The following is an 18,235-nucleotide window of genomic DNA, read 5'->3' as shown; positions in this document are numbered from 1 at the left end:
TTTTCAAGTGTCTGTGATTCGCTGTTTACATTTTACCACCCATGAAGATCAAATTTTCCACTTCAAAAAAATATAAAAATATTGTGGTTGAATATTTGAATCAACTTAAAGGGGACATATTTTGCCCTTTTAAGAGAAGTTTATATTGGTCTCAGAGGTCCACAAAACATGCCTGTGAAGTTTGTTGCTAAAAAAAAAAAAAAACACCAGCATAGGTTTTTGCATGTCCAAAAACCACTCATAAACTAAATTATGGATAACCAGGAAGGTTTTTTAAATCACAAGCCTGGATGAGTCAAGTTGAATTTAATAGAGATATAATGCTAATAAACTGGCAGATAAAATCCCAAAAATGTTTGAACATTTGGTCGTTTTTGTCAGGACTGGAGTTGATTAAAAGACAAAAAGGGGAGAAAAAATATATATAGTTAGTGAATCTGACTGCAACCCTGGATGGAATAAGTGGCTAAGATAATGAATGGGATGATGGATGTTCGTTGAAGTGTTAATTTTTTGTCCTTAATGAGTTAGTTCGATACTACACGATTACAAATTTCTCGATGGACATTTGACATTTAGTAAGCTGGTTTACCCAATGCTGTCCTCTGGCTCCCTCTAGTGGCCCAAAGGAATGATGACCCTAATGAGAGCAGCTAAAGTTGTTGTATTGGTCTTTTTATCACTCAGTTTTTTTTAAATTTACACATGTATATAAAGGATCCTGTCGTGCCAGCTCCTGTTACCAATATATCTCCCAAAACACTGACACAAATCTGAGTTTTACTGCCAAAAAATGTACGAATTTTAAAAGCTGTAACCAATCCTAAACTATCATACTGGGTTTGTCTTTTGGCATGGTGATTAAGAAAAAACAATTTTATTTTTTTTAAAAATCCAACACTTAAAAAGCAACCAAGTAAATCCACACACTCCTTTTACTTTCTTGTTTTTTAATGAAACATATTCCATCCAATTGCAACTCATGGTTTTATTTCTTTTACAATGTGAACCACATATAATTTTACCAACAATTAAATGTTAAGTATATAGATTAGCCATTTATTACTTTTTTTTCAACAAATAAGTATCAAGAAACAGCTGATAATAGTATTGGCTCCAGAGACACAAGGCATGGGTCAGCCTTTTAGAAACGGTGTGGATGAAGGCCGGCGACTGGCTCAGGGGAAGAGAAGGAAAACAAAAGCGCCCCCCCTCTGGTGTAAACTGGATAATCAACGCGGTTTAAATGCTGACATTTAAAGATAAGGATCTAAAGACAGCATAATCCTGCTCATAGCCAACTCTTTTAAGTCAAGTTTTGGACAAAATTATCAAGATTTTAAGTTAAGACCTCACTCTGCAAACAAGTTAATCATGACTATCACAAATTAATGATCTAGGAAGGAGAAAGGCTGTTTAAAAACTAATGTCATGATAAAGTCTACAGAGACGGGTGCCTTTAAGCCTCTGACAGAAAAACTGCTCATTGCATACTGACTTAGTTTGGTGTAAAGGTTTCTTCTTGTCCATTTTAACAAAGAGTTGAGTTGTTGCTGGCTTTTGCAAGGTAAACTGTGCAGGACTGGGTTTTATAAGCATAAAAATGTGGGAAAAGTGTATAGGAAGACAGAAGTGGAAAAAAGGAATCAAAAGAGGACGTACTTAGGCAAAACCTGGATTTGATAAGGGTTCATTGCATGACTTAACAAGGCGAGATTAAGAAACTCAAAGAGATCATTTCTCCAGAAAAAAAAACAAGAAGTACAGTAGCCTTAAGCAGACATGCATCTCATGGGAATAGTCATTTTCTGCTGATCTATGGAGCTGCCTTCACTAAGGCGGTAAGTCAAGCCTCTGTGCTGCTACTTTCAGAAAAAGGCATCAATAAAAGGCCCTTTCTGCAAGGTTTCATTGACAGAGGTGGAATGATGGGGATGAAAGTAGTCATGAAAGCATAGCAGATGCCTCTCAATGCTGCAACTAGGGATGCACTATTGGGATACCAATGTTTATCTGTTGTGTTCTATATATTCAGTGTTATCATTTGGTAGATCCAGCCACTGAATCAAATTTGAGGTTTTTTAACAGGGCAAAAGACGTGACCAGTTAGACAAACTGATCTGTTCTTATGGCTTGGCATGAGAGAAAAGAAGTAACTAAATCAACGGCCCTAATTTTCACAATCTGTGCATTTGTAGCTGTTACACAAGGCAAAACAGACTGAACTCTAACACTGCGATGCTGACATTCTGATGCTCACCTTGTTTACCATCTTTATTAAGCATGTGGCATGCTTGTAGTTAAATATTAGCAGTAGCACAGAAACTTTTCCATCTTTTAAGATAAACGGTGAGGAAGGGCGGATGTCCTCACTAGTGATGCCCTGGTACCAACCCTATTTTACAGCATTATTTCAGCATTAATTCACTAATGGGTGGAAATTTAACTTTTTTCGAAAGCTAAAGACTGATTGTATTCTACTAAAGGTAGTAGCATCTTTCCACCTTGGATCCTTGGTATGAGTAAGTACTCAAATGTAAGCAAAAGTGGTGCAATCTTAGTCTTCACTCTCAAGGCAATCAATCCAAATGTTTTCGATGTATTTCAGAATGGACCCGACATTCCTAAAGAATCATTTACAAAAGAAAAACCAGCTCCATCTGGTCTTATAAAACCTAAAGCATGAGAAAGGCACTACTGTGGAATCACAGAACCTATGTTTATGTTTTTGCAGTCTTAGAATATGAAATAAATAAGATATGGAGAAAACACCCAGACATGACTCTTTATCAAGGGAAAAAAGGATACTTAAAATGTCTAGATGTATGTCCTCTTAGGGCTTCTGTAGAAATGACAGGACGTCAAACTGTGTCAATAAACGTTCTCCTCTGGTAGACACAGCATGTTTATAAAACCCAAAGATGTGCTGAAAGCTCAGTCTGAAAGAGGTGACATTTATGATGGTGTCAAGTTTTTCCTCTTCAGGAGGCATGACTGACAAACATGTTGGACTGAGCAGGAACTCGCAGCAAGAGAAAAACATTCAAAGAGCAGCTTACTCTGAAAGTTAAGGGGATAGAAACCTTGTAGCAGTCGAGGCCAGGCAAGCGACTCTAATTAGACTTTAGTTCATGCTCTTATCCTCTGCCAGCACTTTACACCATGGTCTGTAACAATCCCCCTGCAGGGCCCATTAGTGTTTAAATAACATGGACACTAATGAGACTTCATGGGTGAGGTTCTGATTAAAGAAACATGTATTTTTCCTTTTTAAAACATAATTTATCAGACCTGCAATAGCCGGAACTAAGCAAAACTTACAAAACATTGTTTTTTTAAGCACAAGATACATTTTCAAACTGAGACAGTCATGAATTACCCTCTGAATTACTTATTGGCACTCCTTCACAGGAATCAGAGTCTCATTAGGCAAATCACATTACATTTTTCCTTATATTAAGGTTCAGCTGTCAAATTCAGTGGTTTCACTTGTATGAAAGAAAAAAACTTGAATTCTTCATTCGCTTTGATGGAATCGACGAATCTCAGCCTGGTTCGTTTCTTACTCTGACAAGCCAGTAATTATTCAGGAATAGAGAAGCCAACCAATAAACGCAAAAAAGTGAAATCTGTGACCAAAATGTAACAGAAGAACTGGCATGCTTTATACAACAAAAAGATAAAATTCCTGTTTCCAGGTTTTAAAGGTGAAGGGGAGAGCGAACAAGTCAACACAAATAAGGGAACACAAAGAGGAGGAGCAGTGAGATAGCACAAGTCAGTCACAGTGGGAGTTACTCCTCAGTGATGTTTTCAAGATGTTTTAAATTATTTAACTTGTAGTAGCTTCAATGCTAAATGAGTAGAGCTGCCTTCTTATAGTTGACCCAACTTTACCTAATGAGTTGAAAAGGTCTGTTTCAGGGAATCGCTGACAAAGAGAAACTGGTGACTGGTAGGTCTTTTAGGAGAGCTGAGTCTCTCCTGAGGTTCTCAAGGACTCTCCTCTCCTATTTTGGACACCACAAAACCTCTAGATAGGGATGCATATATTATCAAACATGGCTGATAATAGCTCAGAGTCATTAATTAGTGTAAGCAGGTGTGAAATGTTGGAGAGTGGTCTGGCTGCAGACCGTATGTTTCTGACGGTCCCTGTCACAGACTGTTTATCTTAGACGCCATATAGCTCAGAATGGAAGTGCTGCAATTGGCCGGTACAACATATTTCCAATTTAAGATGTTTTTTTTTTTTTTTTTCATAAACAAATCTGGCTGTTACATTAATGATATGACCACACACTTAGAAACATTTAATAAATAAAACAGAAAAAAGTTATGAGGTCTATCTGGGAATAAACTATGAACAGACCCATTTTGGAAGTAGATATATGAACAGTGGCTAGCTTTGGCTTCATCAGCTTCAGCTGAAGCTAACATAGCTCCACTAGCTACGTAATGTTACTCCATAAGCCAAAGTAGCCAAGTTAGCTTTAGCAATGTTAGTGTCAGCAGATGTAGCTAAAGATACCTTATCTATATGGATAATGTACCTACGTAGCTTACATAACTGCTTTGTGAGCTTAACTTTAGCTTTGTTAGCAATGTAGCTCTGTTATCTATAGCAAGTTGGCTTTAGCAAACATAGCTAAAGCTACCTTAGCTATGTAGATATGTAGCTTACGTAGCTGCTTTGTGAGCTTAGCTTCAGTTTTGTTAGCTATGTAGCGCTGTTATCTATAGCTTAAGTAAGCTTTAGCAAAATGAGCTTAGCAAATGTAGCTAAAGCTACCATAGCTATATAGATAAACATAGCTATATAGCTTATGTAGCTGCTTTATGAGCATAGCTGTAGCTTTGGTGACTCTATAGCTCCATTGTCTACTTAGCTTATATAGCTAAAGGAGCTACGCAAGCTACACTGGCTGCTTTAGTACAAGCGTTTTCCCTGTAAGCAGACTCTTTACTCTGCTTTACTAAACATTTTGTTGTTCCGGTTTTTGACTAATGGTATCCCAACTGTTACTTTAAACCCTTACCCTAAATGGAAGTTTAATACGATTTTATTTTGAAAGTTTTTGCGTGCATTTCCGTTCTGAGATATCCAGCGTCTCAGAAGAATGGTCTGTGAGAGATGGACGGCCTGCACCCAGACTGTCCTGAAAAATTCTGCAAGCATTTTCAGCCAAACAAATCAAAAGAAAGTGGCTGTTTTAAAAGTCACTTCAAGGTAAATGCGAAAAAATAAAGAGATGGAAGGGATGTTAGCTTGAGGCTAACACAGAAGAGAAATTGCCATTAACGGGCCTATTTAAACTTTATCTATTTCACTTAAAAACATGAATATTTAACACGGCTTATATATTCATTTACACAATAAATGTATTTTAGTGAAATAGATTATTTCTTGAGATAAGAGAAATGTAGTTAGTTTCTTAGCACCTTCGATTTTCCTTTTGTTAGTCAATGGCAGTTAGTTTTTACAGCCCTAATAAAACCAGGTGCCAAAAAATAACACTAAAATAAGGTTAGATTAAGGTAATAGTGGCAACAAATCATATTTGATTGACATAATGATCTTATATTTGAAAACCATTTCCCATCATGTGATTCATAAGGTAAGCTTGAAGTTGTGAAGTTTTAGGCAGACCCTTGTATGTATTGCTATTGAAATAAGTAGCCGCAAAAATGAATTATTGGCAAAAGTTCAACATTTCCAACATGCATCCCTTTTTTTTGTCAGTACATCATGTTCTAAAAATAGTACAACCATTGTTATATTAATGATTGGTAGAATCTTCAAGTACTAAAGCTTTGAAAACCTCGTATCTTAAGTCATTTATCACCAAAAGCTGCTGGGTGAGGTGGAACGAGTGGTTTCAACAACTATGCTGCCAACATATATGTTCAGTGTGCAGGACTTGGCTACAATTTTCATTCTCCAAAAACAAGAAATTACTCGATATTTAGTGCCTAGTCTCTTTTTTTGTTGTCATGGAATTGAAACAGGCTTCAACATTTGGGATGTAGCAATACACTCAACTCCTAAAACGATGATTTGGGATTGCTGCATTCACTTTGCAGTTAAACAATGTTTGCATGAGTGAGAGCAGACATGTCAAAGTCCAAGCTTTATTTAATAGACTGCCTATAGAATATTACTTCCTGTTTTGATCACGTTTTTATATTGGAAGGATGCAAAAGAAGTTCCACTCAACTTCAAAGGATCGTAAATGAGAGAAGTCAAAAGTAGACGTCGCAGTTTGAAAATACAAATCACCTTTTATTCAAACTGTCTCGGATGATTACTTCCAAATAGATTATGCTTGATTTCTACTAGTATCAGAGCAATGTTTACGTTTTTGTGTAGTGACAGGCTTCCACTATGAAGTGTCCAGAAAAGCTTGGATACATCAGAGTTGTGAAAAGAGAGGTGGATTGTGCTTGCATCACCAGTTAAATTAAAAGCCTGTTTCATACTCATTACCATGTCTTGCAGCTTTCCGGCAATACTTAGCTTAACTACAAGCTATGTTTGTCTTCCTACGCCAACTAGGGAACCACTCTTGAATTTGTCACCAACAGGCAGCTTGCTTTGTGTGTGTTCTGCTAATGGCTTATAATTAGTGTTACTCTGCCATGTAGCGCAGTGTTAATGTTTCTTTTAACATTCCTTTCAGCATTTGAACTTCTATTCTCCCACTCCCCTGAAATATTTAATCAGATAAATAAAATATCACAAGCACACAAAACACCTAGTTGACTACTGTTTTAAATTAAGAACTACTAGTTGACAGGGAATATTTTTAGTGTGGGCAGCCCTGGGAGCAATATCATATTCCAATGATTTGACAAGGTTTCTCCAATTATCTCCTACATTTTTGCCTGCATCAGTTCAGGATTGGCACACATTACTAAGCAATTTACCAAATATAATTCAAATTCTGACTTGTGTGATTTCAGTGTCTCCTCCTCCACTCCCTAAGAGAAGGATGGAAGGCAGCAACCATTTCAAGAAAGAAAAAGGCTGCTTGTTGCGTCATCCTGTACCACGTTAAATCAAACCCATCCACATCTTATTAATGCACACATCCCTTATACAAAGAGCAGACAGTGTCCAGTCCAAACATCTGCCAGCCGGGCCTGATTTACAGCCCCTTTTTAGCACCTTCTTCCATTTGTGTATTTTAAAGAAGCTACCTTTGTTAGAACATTATGTGATTCATACTTCCTTTACAGCACCAATTATCTTTTAAGTTAATTCTTCTGCCGGACAGCAAAGGACTTAGAGTCCCAAAAGCGCCACAACGTGTTCAAATACTTCCGAAGAGATTATCTGAAATCAAAGATGTGTGAAAGAGAGCTCAATTTCTATGTTTCCTAAGCACCAACCTGTAAGTAATGTGTGGTCCGACCACAGCGGGCCTTGTCTAGGGCTACAACTGGGATACAATGGAAGAGCCGATTTTGTTTGCATGAGTTAGAGGTGAAAGCTAAGTGCAAAAAATTCCTTATTGCAACTCATCAGCATAATCACGAGATCACATAAAACAGCAGCTGCTTTCATAATAAGATGAGGGTAAAGGAGGGAGAGGGCGTCGCAGACAGGAAACAGCCGTCTGAGAAGCTGTGTACACAAAAGAAAATTTTTAAAAAATCCTTTCCATTATCCTCAAAAACAAACAGAAAAACAAGATGGAGAAAGAACACAATGTTAACTTGGCTATCACTGCTGACAAACCGTGGCAACAAACCTAAGATTTAACACTGGTGGCTGAAGAATTGAAGACAAAAACGGTGACTGGATGAACTAAACTGAGCCAGTGTTGAAGCAGGAATAACAGCCTGAATGTTCAAACGCCTTTAAACGAGTGAAATAACTGGGAACGCGCGACAGGATGATGTCAAAGATCTTCTCCTGTTGGACAATTAATCTAAAAGTAACAGAAAGAGGTGTCAGCCAGTTACTAACAGAGCGGGAATCAACATTTGGCGAGATTCTCTAAATGAGAGACGATTTGATCATGGCCCTCACTTCCTTATTAAGGTGGCAGGTGAGGATGGGTGAGGTTAAGGTAAGGGAGGGAAGAGCACTAATGTGTCAAGGATCAAGTGGCTTTTACTCATCAAGCAGCACACTGCATGTTTACCCCCTTTGAGAACTGTAAGAATCCAAGAATGAGTTGGTGACTCCCTTCACTGTCTCCTTTCCAGGGCAGAGATGTGGTACTCACACCCTAGTCTCCCCTACACTCACACTATTTGAGTGTTCTGATTGCAGATCAGCGATTTGTAGAAATAATGTCGGGAAAGGAGACAAGGAACAGAATTCGTTCAACATCTCAGGAGAGTAAACAAGAGACCTTCAGTCTCTGTTTTCATGTTCAGCGGGATCTTTAGCACAGTCAGGCATCCGTACGTCTGTCCGTCCATCTGTCCCACATAAGCCCGTCCATCCCCCTCTCCTCTCCTCGCCTCGGCTTCCAAGGCTTCCCCCCACCTCCCTCACACACATAAGCAGGCAGCAGATCAGATCATCCTGTTGCGTTTGTGTGTGGGGGAGTCTGTGATGACATCGCTGCACTGGGTGGAGTTTCGTTTCCTGGTTCCTCCCCCTCCGGTGGAGGCGGAGCCTGTAGAGTCCAGATGCAGGGCCATTTCCTCTGAGATGAAAGTGTTCAGGTCGACGTCCTGGAGCCCGTTACGCCTGCTGCGGCAGACCGGCCCGGAGCCAGAGGAGCCGCCTCCAGCAGCGCCGCCTCCGTTACTGCTGCTCCCACTCACATGTGTTGGAGAACCGGGAGCTCCTGAGCGAACACTGATACTCGCCATGGCTCCACTCAGACCTGAGGATACAAGGAAAGTGAAACACTGAGAATCATCGGATAAAGACACAGGGCACCCTTGATATCCAAATTACTTTTATGAATTATGAAGTAGTTTTGCAAGACATCTTGATCTGAAATTTATACCAATGTCACTGCAAAACTGGCAAAAGTAAAATGAACACAGTGAGATGGTATAGATTTAGAACCCTCGGAGAGGACTGGTTAGGATTAAATTAGACTTTCCATAACAATAACTAAAAACATTAAAATGACACACCAGGGTGGGAAATTGGCACCCTCCACCAGCCAAACGTGGGTATTTTTGAGCAGTTTCGAGGGAATCTGCTCAATTTACCGGCCCTCGGGGCAGGGAAATAAAAGTCGCCTGGCCTAAAAGAGTGATTTAAATTAACGTCATAAATAAACCCCCTTTTCCCGCTTGTTCCTTCTGACTTTATGAGCAAAGCTGAGTGGACCTACTAGCTCACTGACCAAAAAAATCCCTGCCTCCTCCTCCTTATGCCAGAGCTGCTGCCAAATGTTTACAGGCAGCTGTGTGCTGGGATGATTTGACTCAGTATGATATCAGAGTAGTTCTCCATTTCAACTACAATATGTCTGCTCACGATGGGTTTGAACCAATGTCTTGCCTGATAAAAGTCCACAAAAGTTGAGAAAAGCCTGAATTCTGGCTTGAGACTGCTGAAACTATTAAATTCTAACGAGTCCAAAACTTAGAATTCAGTATTGTAAGCTATGAATTTACAGTGCCCCTGGAGAAAGCACAGCAAACTTTTACATCAGGGGTCGACTGATGTTGGTTTTTCAGGGCTGATGAGATTATAAGTAGATCATGAGAACGATAGCAGATATTTGGAACCAATATGCCTTTACTATGGTGTACAGATTGTAGTTAATGTGGCAATGGCAATATTGTAGGATCAAAAAATAAATGAAATAAACAACTTAGCCCAAGTACAACACAGTAGAAGCAGAAAAACTGTAAGTGATGCCATATGCTCCTTACTGTGTCAGTAGTACACAGGCTTAAGAGTAGCTTGGCTAGTGCTAATGTGACATCTTGCCAATCAGAATGTGTCTGACACAGGACATTTGTTCAGACTGTGGTGAGTGGAAAATAAAGTCAGAGAACAGTGTTAATTTCGTCGACCAAAAATGTTAGTCGACAGCCTTTTTCCATGACAAAAACTAGACTAAAACGAACAAAAACAGCTAGATCTGTGATGACTACAACTGACAAATACAAAGTTTAGTTTTCATCAAGATGACTAAAACTAGACTACAATATAATGTAGTTTTCGTCGGACAATCGAAATCCAAAATGATATTTGTCCACTTAGGGTAAATCTGTCAAAAACAATGCAGATGTCGATATTTTTCCTCTTAGCTGTAGAAAGCAGGGACCCCAGGTTTGGCAGGGTGCAGAGAACACACTACCATGATTTGGTACCTGATTTAGGCAAGAAAATAAATGCTTGGACTAAAAGTAAAGACTAAAATGTGAGGACTTTATATGGACCAAAACTGGACCAAATGTTTTGAGTTTTCATTGACTACAACTAGACTAAAACTAAAAAGGATAGAAATGACTTAGCTAAATGTGACTAAAACTAAAATGCATTTCATTTAAAGACTAAAACTAGGACTAAAATTAAAAATAGTTGCCAAAATTAACACTGCCAGAGAGGAATACATACTCTGCAGTGGAACCAAAGTAGCACCACTTTTGGATTAATTAACTGTATCTATAATTGGTCAAACAAAATGCAGATAGTGATAACTGGTCAAAGGCTAAATATCTGCCTACATAATCGGTCAGGCTTGCATGGTCTAGTACACGACAAACAGGCTGAAAAATGGGGTTTAAAATAAGCAACAGTTTGGATTACAACTTCCTCTTATTAAGTAGCCTATAAGTGGAATACTATAAGCCTTAATTATTATATCGTACCTTAAGTAATACGGCAGGTAAATGAAAAAGTGGCACACTACAAATTAAGGCTGGGCAATTTATTGAAACTTGGATTAAATGGTAATCTGTCCTACTGTAATGTTTAAATTGCAGATGATGCAATATTTCTTTGACCAGAATGTGTTATAAAATACCAGTTTAATACATTGTGAAATGCAGAGATTATGTTTTTATCATGCTTTTTCGTTTTATCTATATTTCATAAATATGTATTTCTGTCATGTATGCAGTACACAAATTTATGCTTTATGTTGCTTATCTGATTGTTTGTGTCATGATTTGCTGATTGTTCTAACTTAAATTTTTAATTTCAGTTCAGGTCAGGTTCAGATATAAGGAAATCAACCTGTTTTGGTTGAACCCCCTCGTACTCTCTCGTGTTAAAAGTACAAGGTGCTTGTTGGCATTTTCAGTACTGGGGTTATTTATTATCAGTTCTTTACACATCTGATATTTATACCCAGAGCTAAAAGTTGGTCAGTAAATAACTAAGTTGGTCTGCTATAACTAACAACATTTACATTGTGTACTTGCAAGTATATTCACTTTATCATATCAATATGTTACATATAAGCATGTGCAATTACTGTGTTCAAAAAAGATTGGATCTTTTCACAAACGTATATATAATCAGGATATATAGAAAAATTCTGACATTAGATTTAAGAATTTTAAGACCTTTAACATCTTCAATTTCTAACCAGTTACATTTACAACACAGCTATGTGTATGCTTAGTGGTGAGTGTAAGAAAAAAATAAAATTAAAGCTTAACACAAATTAAGCTTTTTTGGAGCAATTTCAGAAGAGACTATGAGAAAAAAATACCTTGTACCTTAAGCTGAATTGAAAGTCTTTTATTTTCCTTTTTTACTTTAGTGGCCTAAAACTAGCTGTACTGCAGTCTAGAAGTACATATTTACAAACACTGTGGTTAAAAACAAAAACCTGAACAGCCAACATATATGATATAAATGCCAATTTCAGGATAATTACAATCTTTAATTCTAATTTAAAAGCATTGATGTGTCAATGATATATCACTTTACTGGTGTAGCTAATCAGTCATGATTCACAATAACACAGTTGTGTTCATTTAATGATTTATCTCCAAATGTCTGGGAAGAATTCAGGTCAGATCTGGTGAAGTTTCAAAAAATCTAGTGTGACTGAATATAAATACAAAAAAATATATTAGGCAAAAACCCCTTTAGATGAACAGGCTACAAAATTAAATAAAAACAACTACATTTAAGACATTTCAGCCTCTCATTTACGACGTTTTAATACTTTTTAAAAGCCTTATTCTTGGCTTTATTGATTCATCAACCTGTAATACTTTAAGACCCCGCAGACACCCTGATAATACCATTACTCTCATTCTTACTGTGTTCATTGCTAGTATGCTTGTCATTTACAGTTTGTTACTTATTGCTTGACTGGCTTTCTCTTCTATTGTTCTCTACTAAGATGATGCAACAACAAAAATGTCCCCAATATGGGATCAATAAGGTCTCCTGTTATGTCTTATCTTGTTTGACAAACACTGACAAAAGATAATTTTTAAAATTTTCTCTAACATAAAAAATTGAAGAAATCGGACACCCTTCTTCCCTTGATTTTGCTCAAAAAAAAACCCAAAACTAACTGACCTGCATTAACACGACTATTGTTTTAGAACACAATTAGAAGCTGTTAAAACGTGTGGCCCTGTTTGCGTGAGGAAGGGTGCAGCTCTTTGGCTTGATTCTTGGAAGTCTCTCACTCATGTGGTTATTTCAAGGTCTGTTCTTGTCTTCACATTGGATTTCAGAGAATTACTTGAGTCACGTTCCTCTTTGTCAGAACTGCTTTATGGGGATGTTTCTTTAACACATCAGAAATTGACATAGCCATCTCAAAAAGACCGAGCATTACTTAGTGCCAATCACATGCACAAAATGAGTCAGAGGAAACTGATATAAGACATTCATGTCTGTGGGATCTCTTCTGGCATCAGAGCCTGTGACCTAAACGATGCTGAAAGGACATTTCTATCTTCAACCTGTGGGAATTTAAATGTTGTTTTGAGTGTCAGAGTCAAGAATGTAGTTCACAGAAACTTAAAATACGTTACGATCATGTCAATGCCAAGAATTAACATCTGTGTTGAAAGGCAAAAGGGATCTGATAACTGAGAAAGGAGACACACTGCAACCTTCTGACACACACTGAACTTGTGCGTCTGAAACCTAAACCAGCAAATGCCTCTCATCATCCACCCTCACTTCAGTTACACCCTAAAATGGCCCCTTTAAAAACGGAGGAAACTCCGGATAAGTTTGCACACTTATCACACACAGCTCAATAGAAACATCAACTTCAGATATACTGCAAATAGCCAGTTTCTTCTATATATTAAAAAAAAAAATAAAAATTTTGTTTTTTTAAAAATAACCTTGTATAGTGGAAGTTTTTTATCTTATAAACAAAAAACGTGCACAGGAGGGGCCGAAGAGAGGCCCTCTTTCACCATTGGCTGATAGTAACACACCCATTCACAACACACCCTTATCTCTGAAGCACATGTGAGTACAACAACTGAAGGGCAGACTTATTTTTTCACACACAAACACACACTCTCTCAGCAACACTCATATGAACTAAATCTCAGTTCTTGGAACTTCATCATTCAGGTAAAACTGTTGACTAATAATGATCAACTGGATGACATTTTAACCAGTTTTCCTCCCTTAGAAGACATTATTAAAACAAAAATAAGGCATACGTCTAAAAATAGACCTTATAACCTGTGCTAAGCTTCAAAAAATGTGAGACTGTCTACACGCATAAACAGATATCCAACATCAGATACTCTCTATAGTGACTTTAAAGACCAGCAGTGACACTGAACAAAGCACACTTAGTAAAAGGCCATTGAGGGTTGATTCCAGTGACCTCACCATGCAGTGCTATGGCCTCCCTGAAGGGCTGGAGGTCTGCTTCCACAGATGAGCCAGTCTCAGCTGGTGAATTAGCCCGGCTGGGGGCCACCATGGTCAGTCGGGTGCTGGCCCTGCTACTCCTGTGTGGTGGTGCTTTGCCACATAGAAAGCTGATAAGATCCTCTCTGCGTATAGTTCTCCTGCGCTTTTTCACCCAGGCCAACATGTCCTATGATCAAAACAAGAGCAAGAATCCATTAAACAAGGCTTGATTTAAATAAGAGCACTTACTACTTCTGGTTGAAGGATATTTGTACTGTTCCTAAAGCTTTAAATGGTCTTGCCCAGCATTACAGTGCTGTGAGTAAGTACATAACCCCTTCCTGATTTCTTATTTTTTGCATATTTGTCACACTTGTGTTTCAGATTCTCAAAAAATAGGAATTTTAGACAAAGATAACCAGAGTAAATACAACATGCGGTTTTTAAAAGATTATTTCATTTATTAAGGGAAAAAAGTGAGTTCAATGTCACTGGCAACACCAAGGCCTGATTATTGTCAGACCTGTTAGATTAAAAAATACCTTAAATATAACCTGTCTTACAAAGTGAAGTAGGGTGAAAGATCTCCTAGAGCAACCATCGTGTATCATGCTGCAAGCTAAAAAAATTCAACACCAGATGAGAAACAAAGTTATTCACATCCATCAGTCTAGAAATGGTTACAAAAAAAGCCATTTCTGGGGCTTTGGGACTCCAGCGAACCACAGTGAGAGCCATTATCCACAAATTGAGAAAACTTGGAACAGTGGGGAACATTCCAAGAAGTGGCTGACCAACATAAATGACTCCAGCCATCCAGGAGGTCACAAAAGAACCTTGTCTAACATTCAAATTTGTTTGATGATCTGAAATACTGAAGTGTGACAAATATGTGCAAAGATAAGAAATAAAAAGGGGGCAAATACTTCTCCACAGCAATGTCAAGACTTTATCCCAAAATTGCAAAAAAATAGAATGGTTACCAAAGTAGAAAATAAGGTAGACTGTAAAAAAAACCTTGTTTAGAAGTGAATGTAGTCAAAAGGGGCTGTCTTCTTGAGGTACATATTATAACCATGATTAATCAGGTTTTATTGTCCCTTTCAGCACAATTTTGTTGAGCCATGTCAGCATCTCCCTGCAGCCACAGTGATGTAAAATTAGTCCACCACTGCTCCTTAATTACTCAATTCACTTTAAACCTCACAGCAAACTCAGTGGACAAGTCAAAAGTCATCTGCTCCTTGTAATATCAACCTTTTTACTGTCCCCTTATTTCTTTTCCAATCACAACAAGTCCCCTTTCCGAGGTGAATTTCATGTCATATTTTCAAAGTTTCCTATTATCTTTCAAAATAAAATCAGCTCTGTATCCAAACAGGAAGTAAGGTAAACTCAGTTTAAGACAGCGGAAAAAAAAAACAAAAACAGTTTTAAATGCTAAACAGTACAATTTCAAAATGTGACAAAAGGGTGAGATTAAGTGTGGTTATCCACAAAAACATCCAGAGATGAATCATTAAAAAAAAAAAAAAAAAAAAAAAAAACAGTCATGTAACCACACAGAAAATCTTTGATCTCTTCTGCTGCCCATTCCCAGGATTTCTGGCTCATCCTGCATCTTATTCAGTTAATTGAAAGCTAGTCTGCTACTTGCAGAGTAAAAAGAGCATCCACTTTTTGCTTGAAACCATTTGTGAGCTTTTATAAGCATTGTGCTGTGAAAAAAATTCGAGGTGTCCTGTAATTATAAACTTTTGTGTCATGTTTTCAAAGTACCTGCCTGAGGAATGGACCACATTTATGTAGATGCACATCACTTATAAGTTGATTAATGAGCACTGTTCTAATTCAAGATTGAAAAACAAAATATGTTCCTATTAACATCTCTGTTGTGTAAACCTTTTGTTGTATGTAAACATCTGTCCAGGTACATAAGAAGAGGAGAGAGCAATAAAAAAGCCAAGAGAAGAAACGGGCTCACCTTATTGCGTCGTTGGTGTCCTATCTGGAAGCCCCTGTCAAAGCTCCTCTGATGGGCCTCTACACTCTCTGTGATTGAAGACAAAAGCATAATCATCATTGTTGATCGTAGACAATACCAACGGTCAAGCAGTAACTCTATTTTAAGCTGAAGACCGCAAACCATGGAAAAATCTTTGCATTATTGATCATAATATAAATACTGTTTTGTTGTAAAAACATAAACAAGTGGCTGCTTTAACAACTCAACATGACCTTTTTTCTAGAGGGTGAACACTTTTCATCCTTTTCTGGCTCTTTTGACAAATTTTGGGGTGGTACATTCCTGTTCAAGAGTGACATTCGGCCTAGTCTCATTCTTACCTAAACAAAACAGCTCTGTTTCACTGGTGGATTCCCGGCATTGTCATAAACAAGTTTTGAAATTGAGTTTTCACCTCATGGTGAACTTGTCTTTCACTGACATACAAAAACCCCACAGTGACAACATGATCAATACATCACTGATAAGAGTGTCAGGTCTGTGTTTGACACGTTAGGTGAGCTTATCAATAAAACCTATGACTATGTTATTTAGTGTAATAACAACTAGCTGCAGTCCGTATTGATCAGATACAGCACAGCACCAGTAGGTCTGCAGATCAATATATTTTGCCAAAAGGAAGAGGGAAAAAGGAAGAATGCATGTGGGGAGATACCTTTGTAGAGGTTGGTCACTGCTGTGGCAGAGTTCTGAAATGGCACCCACAATGACAGGCCCTGCTGATGACATACTCTGTCTGTGGGAGGAAAAAGGGAAATATGTTTTGTTTCTGTACATGATGCATTTGCTATTTAAAACCAAGCAACCGAGGATAATGTGACCAAAAGACAACAAAACACCAGAGAGGCACAAAAGCTAGAAGATTGCAGGGTTGAGGTGAAGATAATTTTCATTCGCCATTTTGTCTAGCATCTAGAATTGCATGGACAGGGTTTGGCGTATAAATAACTGTCAGCCGGCGCTAGATGGCCAACTTGGCAGCAGCTTGTTTAGCAAAGAAGCACCGACACACCAACTTAACTGCCCTCTCAGCAGGAAAGTTGCAAACCCATGTAAAACATGCATCACAGCACAAAGACATATAAAAAAGTCGAGCTTAATCAACTTGTCGGGGGATTTGCTCAGTCTGAAAACGACACAATCGAAGCAGATTGTAGACATACCACTATATTCAGGTCGAACCAATACTATCCTCGCCATTTTGTGATAATAACCTAAGCTCTCGTTGCCTTACAATCTGCACACTCAGCAGCAATCACTGAAACTGAACACAAATGTACACTTCTGTGTCGTTAACTCTGCAAGTTAATGCCGCATTTCAACAGCTAATCGCATCCGGTATAACAGATGGTAACACTGACAGTTTACAGGAGACTGTCATCTGGGAATGTCGCGTAGCTACGATTGTTGTTACCTTCGCCATTTTGTAACTAGCCCGGCTAGCGGTGGGTTAGCTAACCTTTCCTGTCTAACTTGGTGTCAACAAGCCGTTGACAAAGGAAAAAAAACATAAACCGGACGTTATATGATTTCGTTTCTTAATGTAGCTCTGGTTGCCCATCACTCGAAAATAATGCATAAGGCAGTATCTGAGTTCATAACTATTTTTGCTGGATAGCAGAAGCTAGCTAAATTTAGCATTGCAAAATCAGCTGTAAACGTTACCCAGTGCTGGTCAGCGAGTTTGCTAACGAGCTAGTTAGCATTCTGCTGATACTGACGCTAACGTTAGTTCCCTTTAACGGTCGATAAGTAGCCAGGTTGCTAACCAACAAGAGAAATGTACACTGACAGCGCATTATCGGACAAACAAGTACACAGACAGTGCTGATTTGAACCTTTGTATAACTGAGCTACAGCTGTGGCGGAGTTCTGGAAAAGATGCCACAGTTTATCCTGGTCGTTGTCGGCCTCCTCCTCGCTCAGCTCCCTCTGCTCCGCTTCGGCCAAACACTGCCGCTCCCATTTTGAGAACCAGTGCTCGGGTCCGTGTTCCTGAATCTCCGAGTCTCCGTCTTCCTTCTTCTCCTCCATTTAATGCACCAAACTCGATGGAAATGCGCTTTTAGCTTGTCAAAATATTGATATGTGGACACGGGTATGACGAATTATATGGGAAAACTTATGAATAATGTCAGTGTTATATTATTTCGCCCTGTAATGTAACATGAGCCCTTCGTATTTAACCATCTGTGGGGATAAGCTTTGCTAACTGTTTTCCCCAGTTGCCGACGTCGGTATATATACTTCGCAGACTATAATGCTGTTGACTTTAGTCCGCCTATTGCACTACATGTCAGCGGCTATTGGCTAATTGAACCTTGCGGGGTGGGCTCAAAGACCTGTTTCAGAATTTGACTGGCTCTCTGTCACGCTAATCACAGCGTTGACACAAAAGAACAACATTGAAATTCTACATAAGT

General features: G+C 38.4%; 1 protein-coding gene across 1 annotated transcript; it reads right to left on the bottom strand.

Annotated features, from left to right (window-relative positions):
- Positions 1-435: 435 nt before the first annotated feature.
- On the bottom strand, positions 436-18,011 carry c21h16orf72 (chromosome 21 C16orf72 homolog). The gene is made up of 5 exons (XM_041816976.1): positions 17,651-18,011; positions 16,468-16,548; positions 15,771-15,838; positions 13,763-13,973; positions 436-8,846 (listed from the first exon to the last, which is right to left on the bottom strand). The coding sequence occupies exons 1-5, from the start codon at positions 17,844-17,846 to the stop codon at positions 8,530-8,532; spliced, it is 873 nt and encodes a 290-aa protein (XP_041672910.1). The 5' UTR covers positions 17,847-18,011; the 3' UTR covers positions 436-8,529.
- Positions 18,012-18,235: the final 224 nt, after the last annotated feature.

Source organism: Cheilinus undulatus, linkage group 21, assembly GCF_018320785.1.
Source record: "Cheilinus undulatus linkage group 21, ASM1832078v1, whole genome shotgun sequence".
NCBI lineage: Eukaryota > Metazoa > Chordata > Actinopteri > Labriformes > Labridae > Cheilinus > Cheilinus undulatus.
This window is presented reverse-complemented; position numbering and strand designations above follow the sequence as displayed.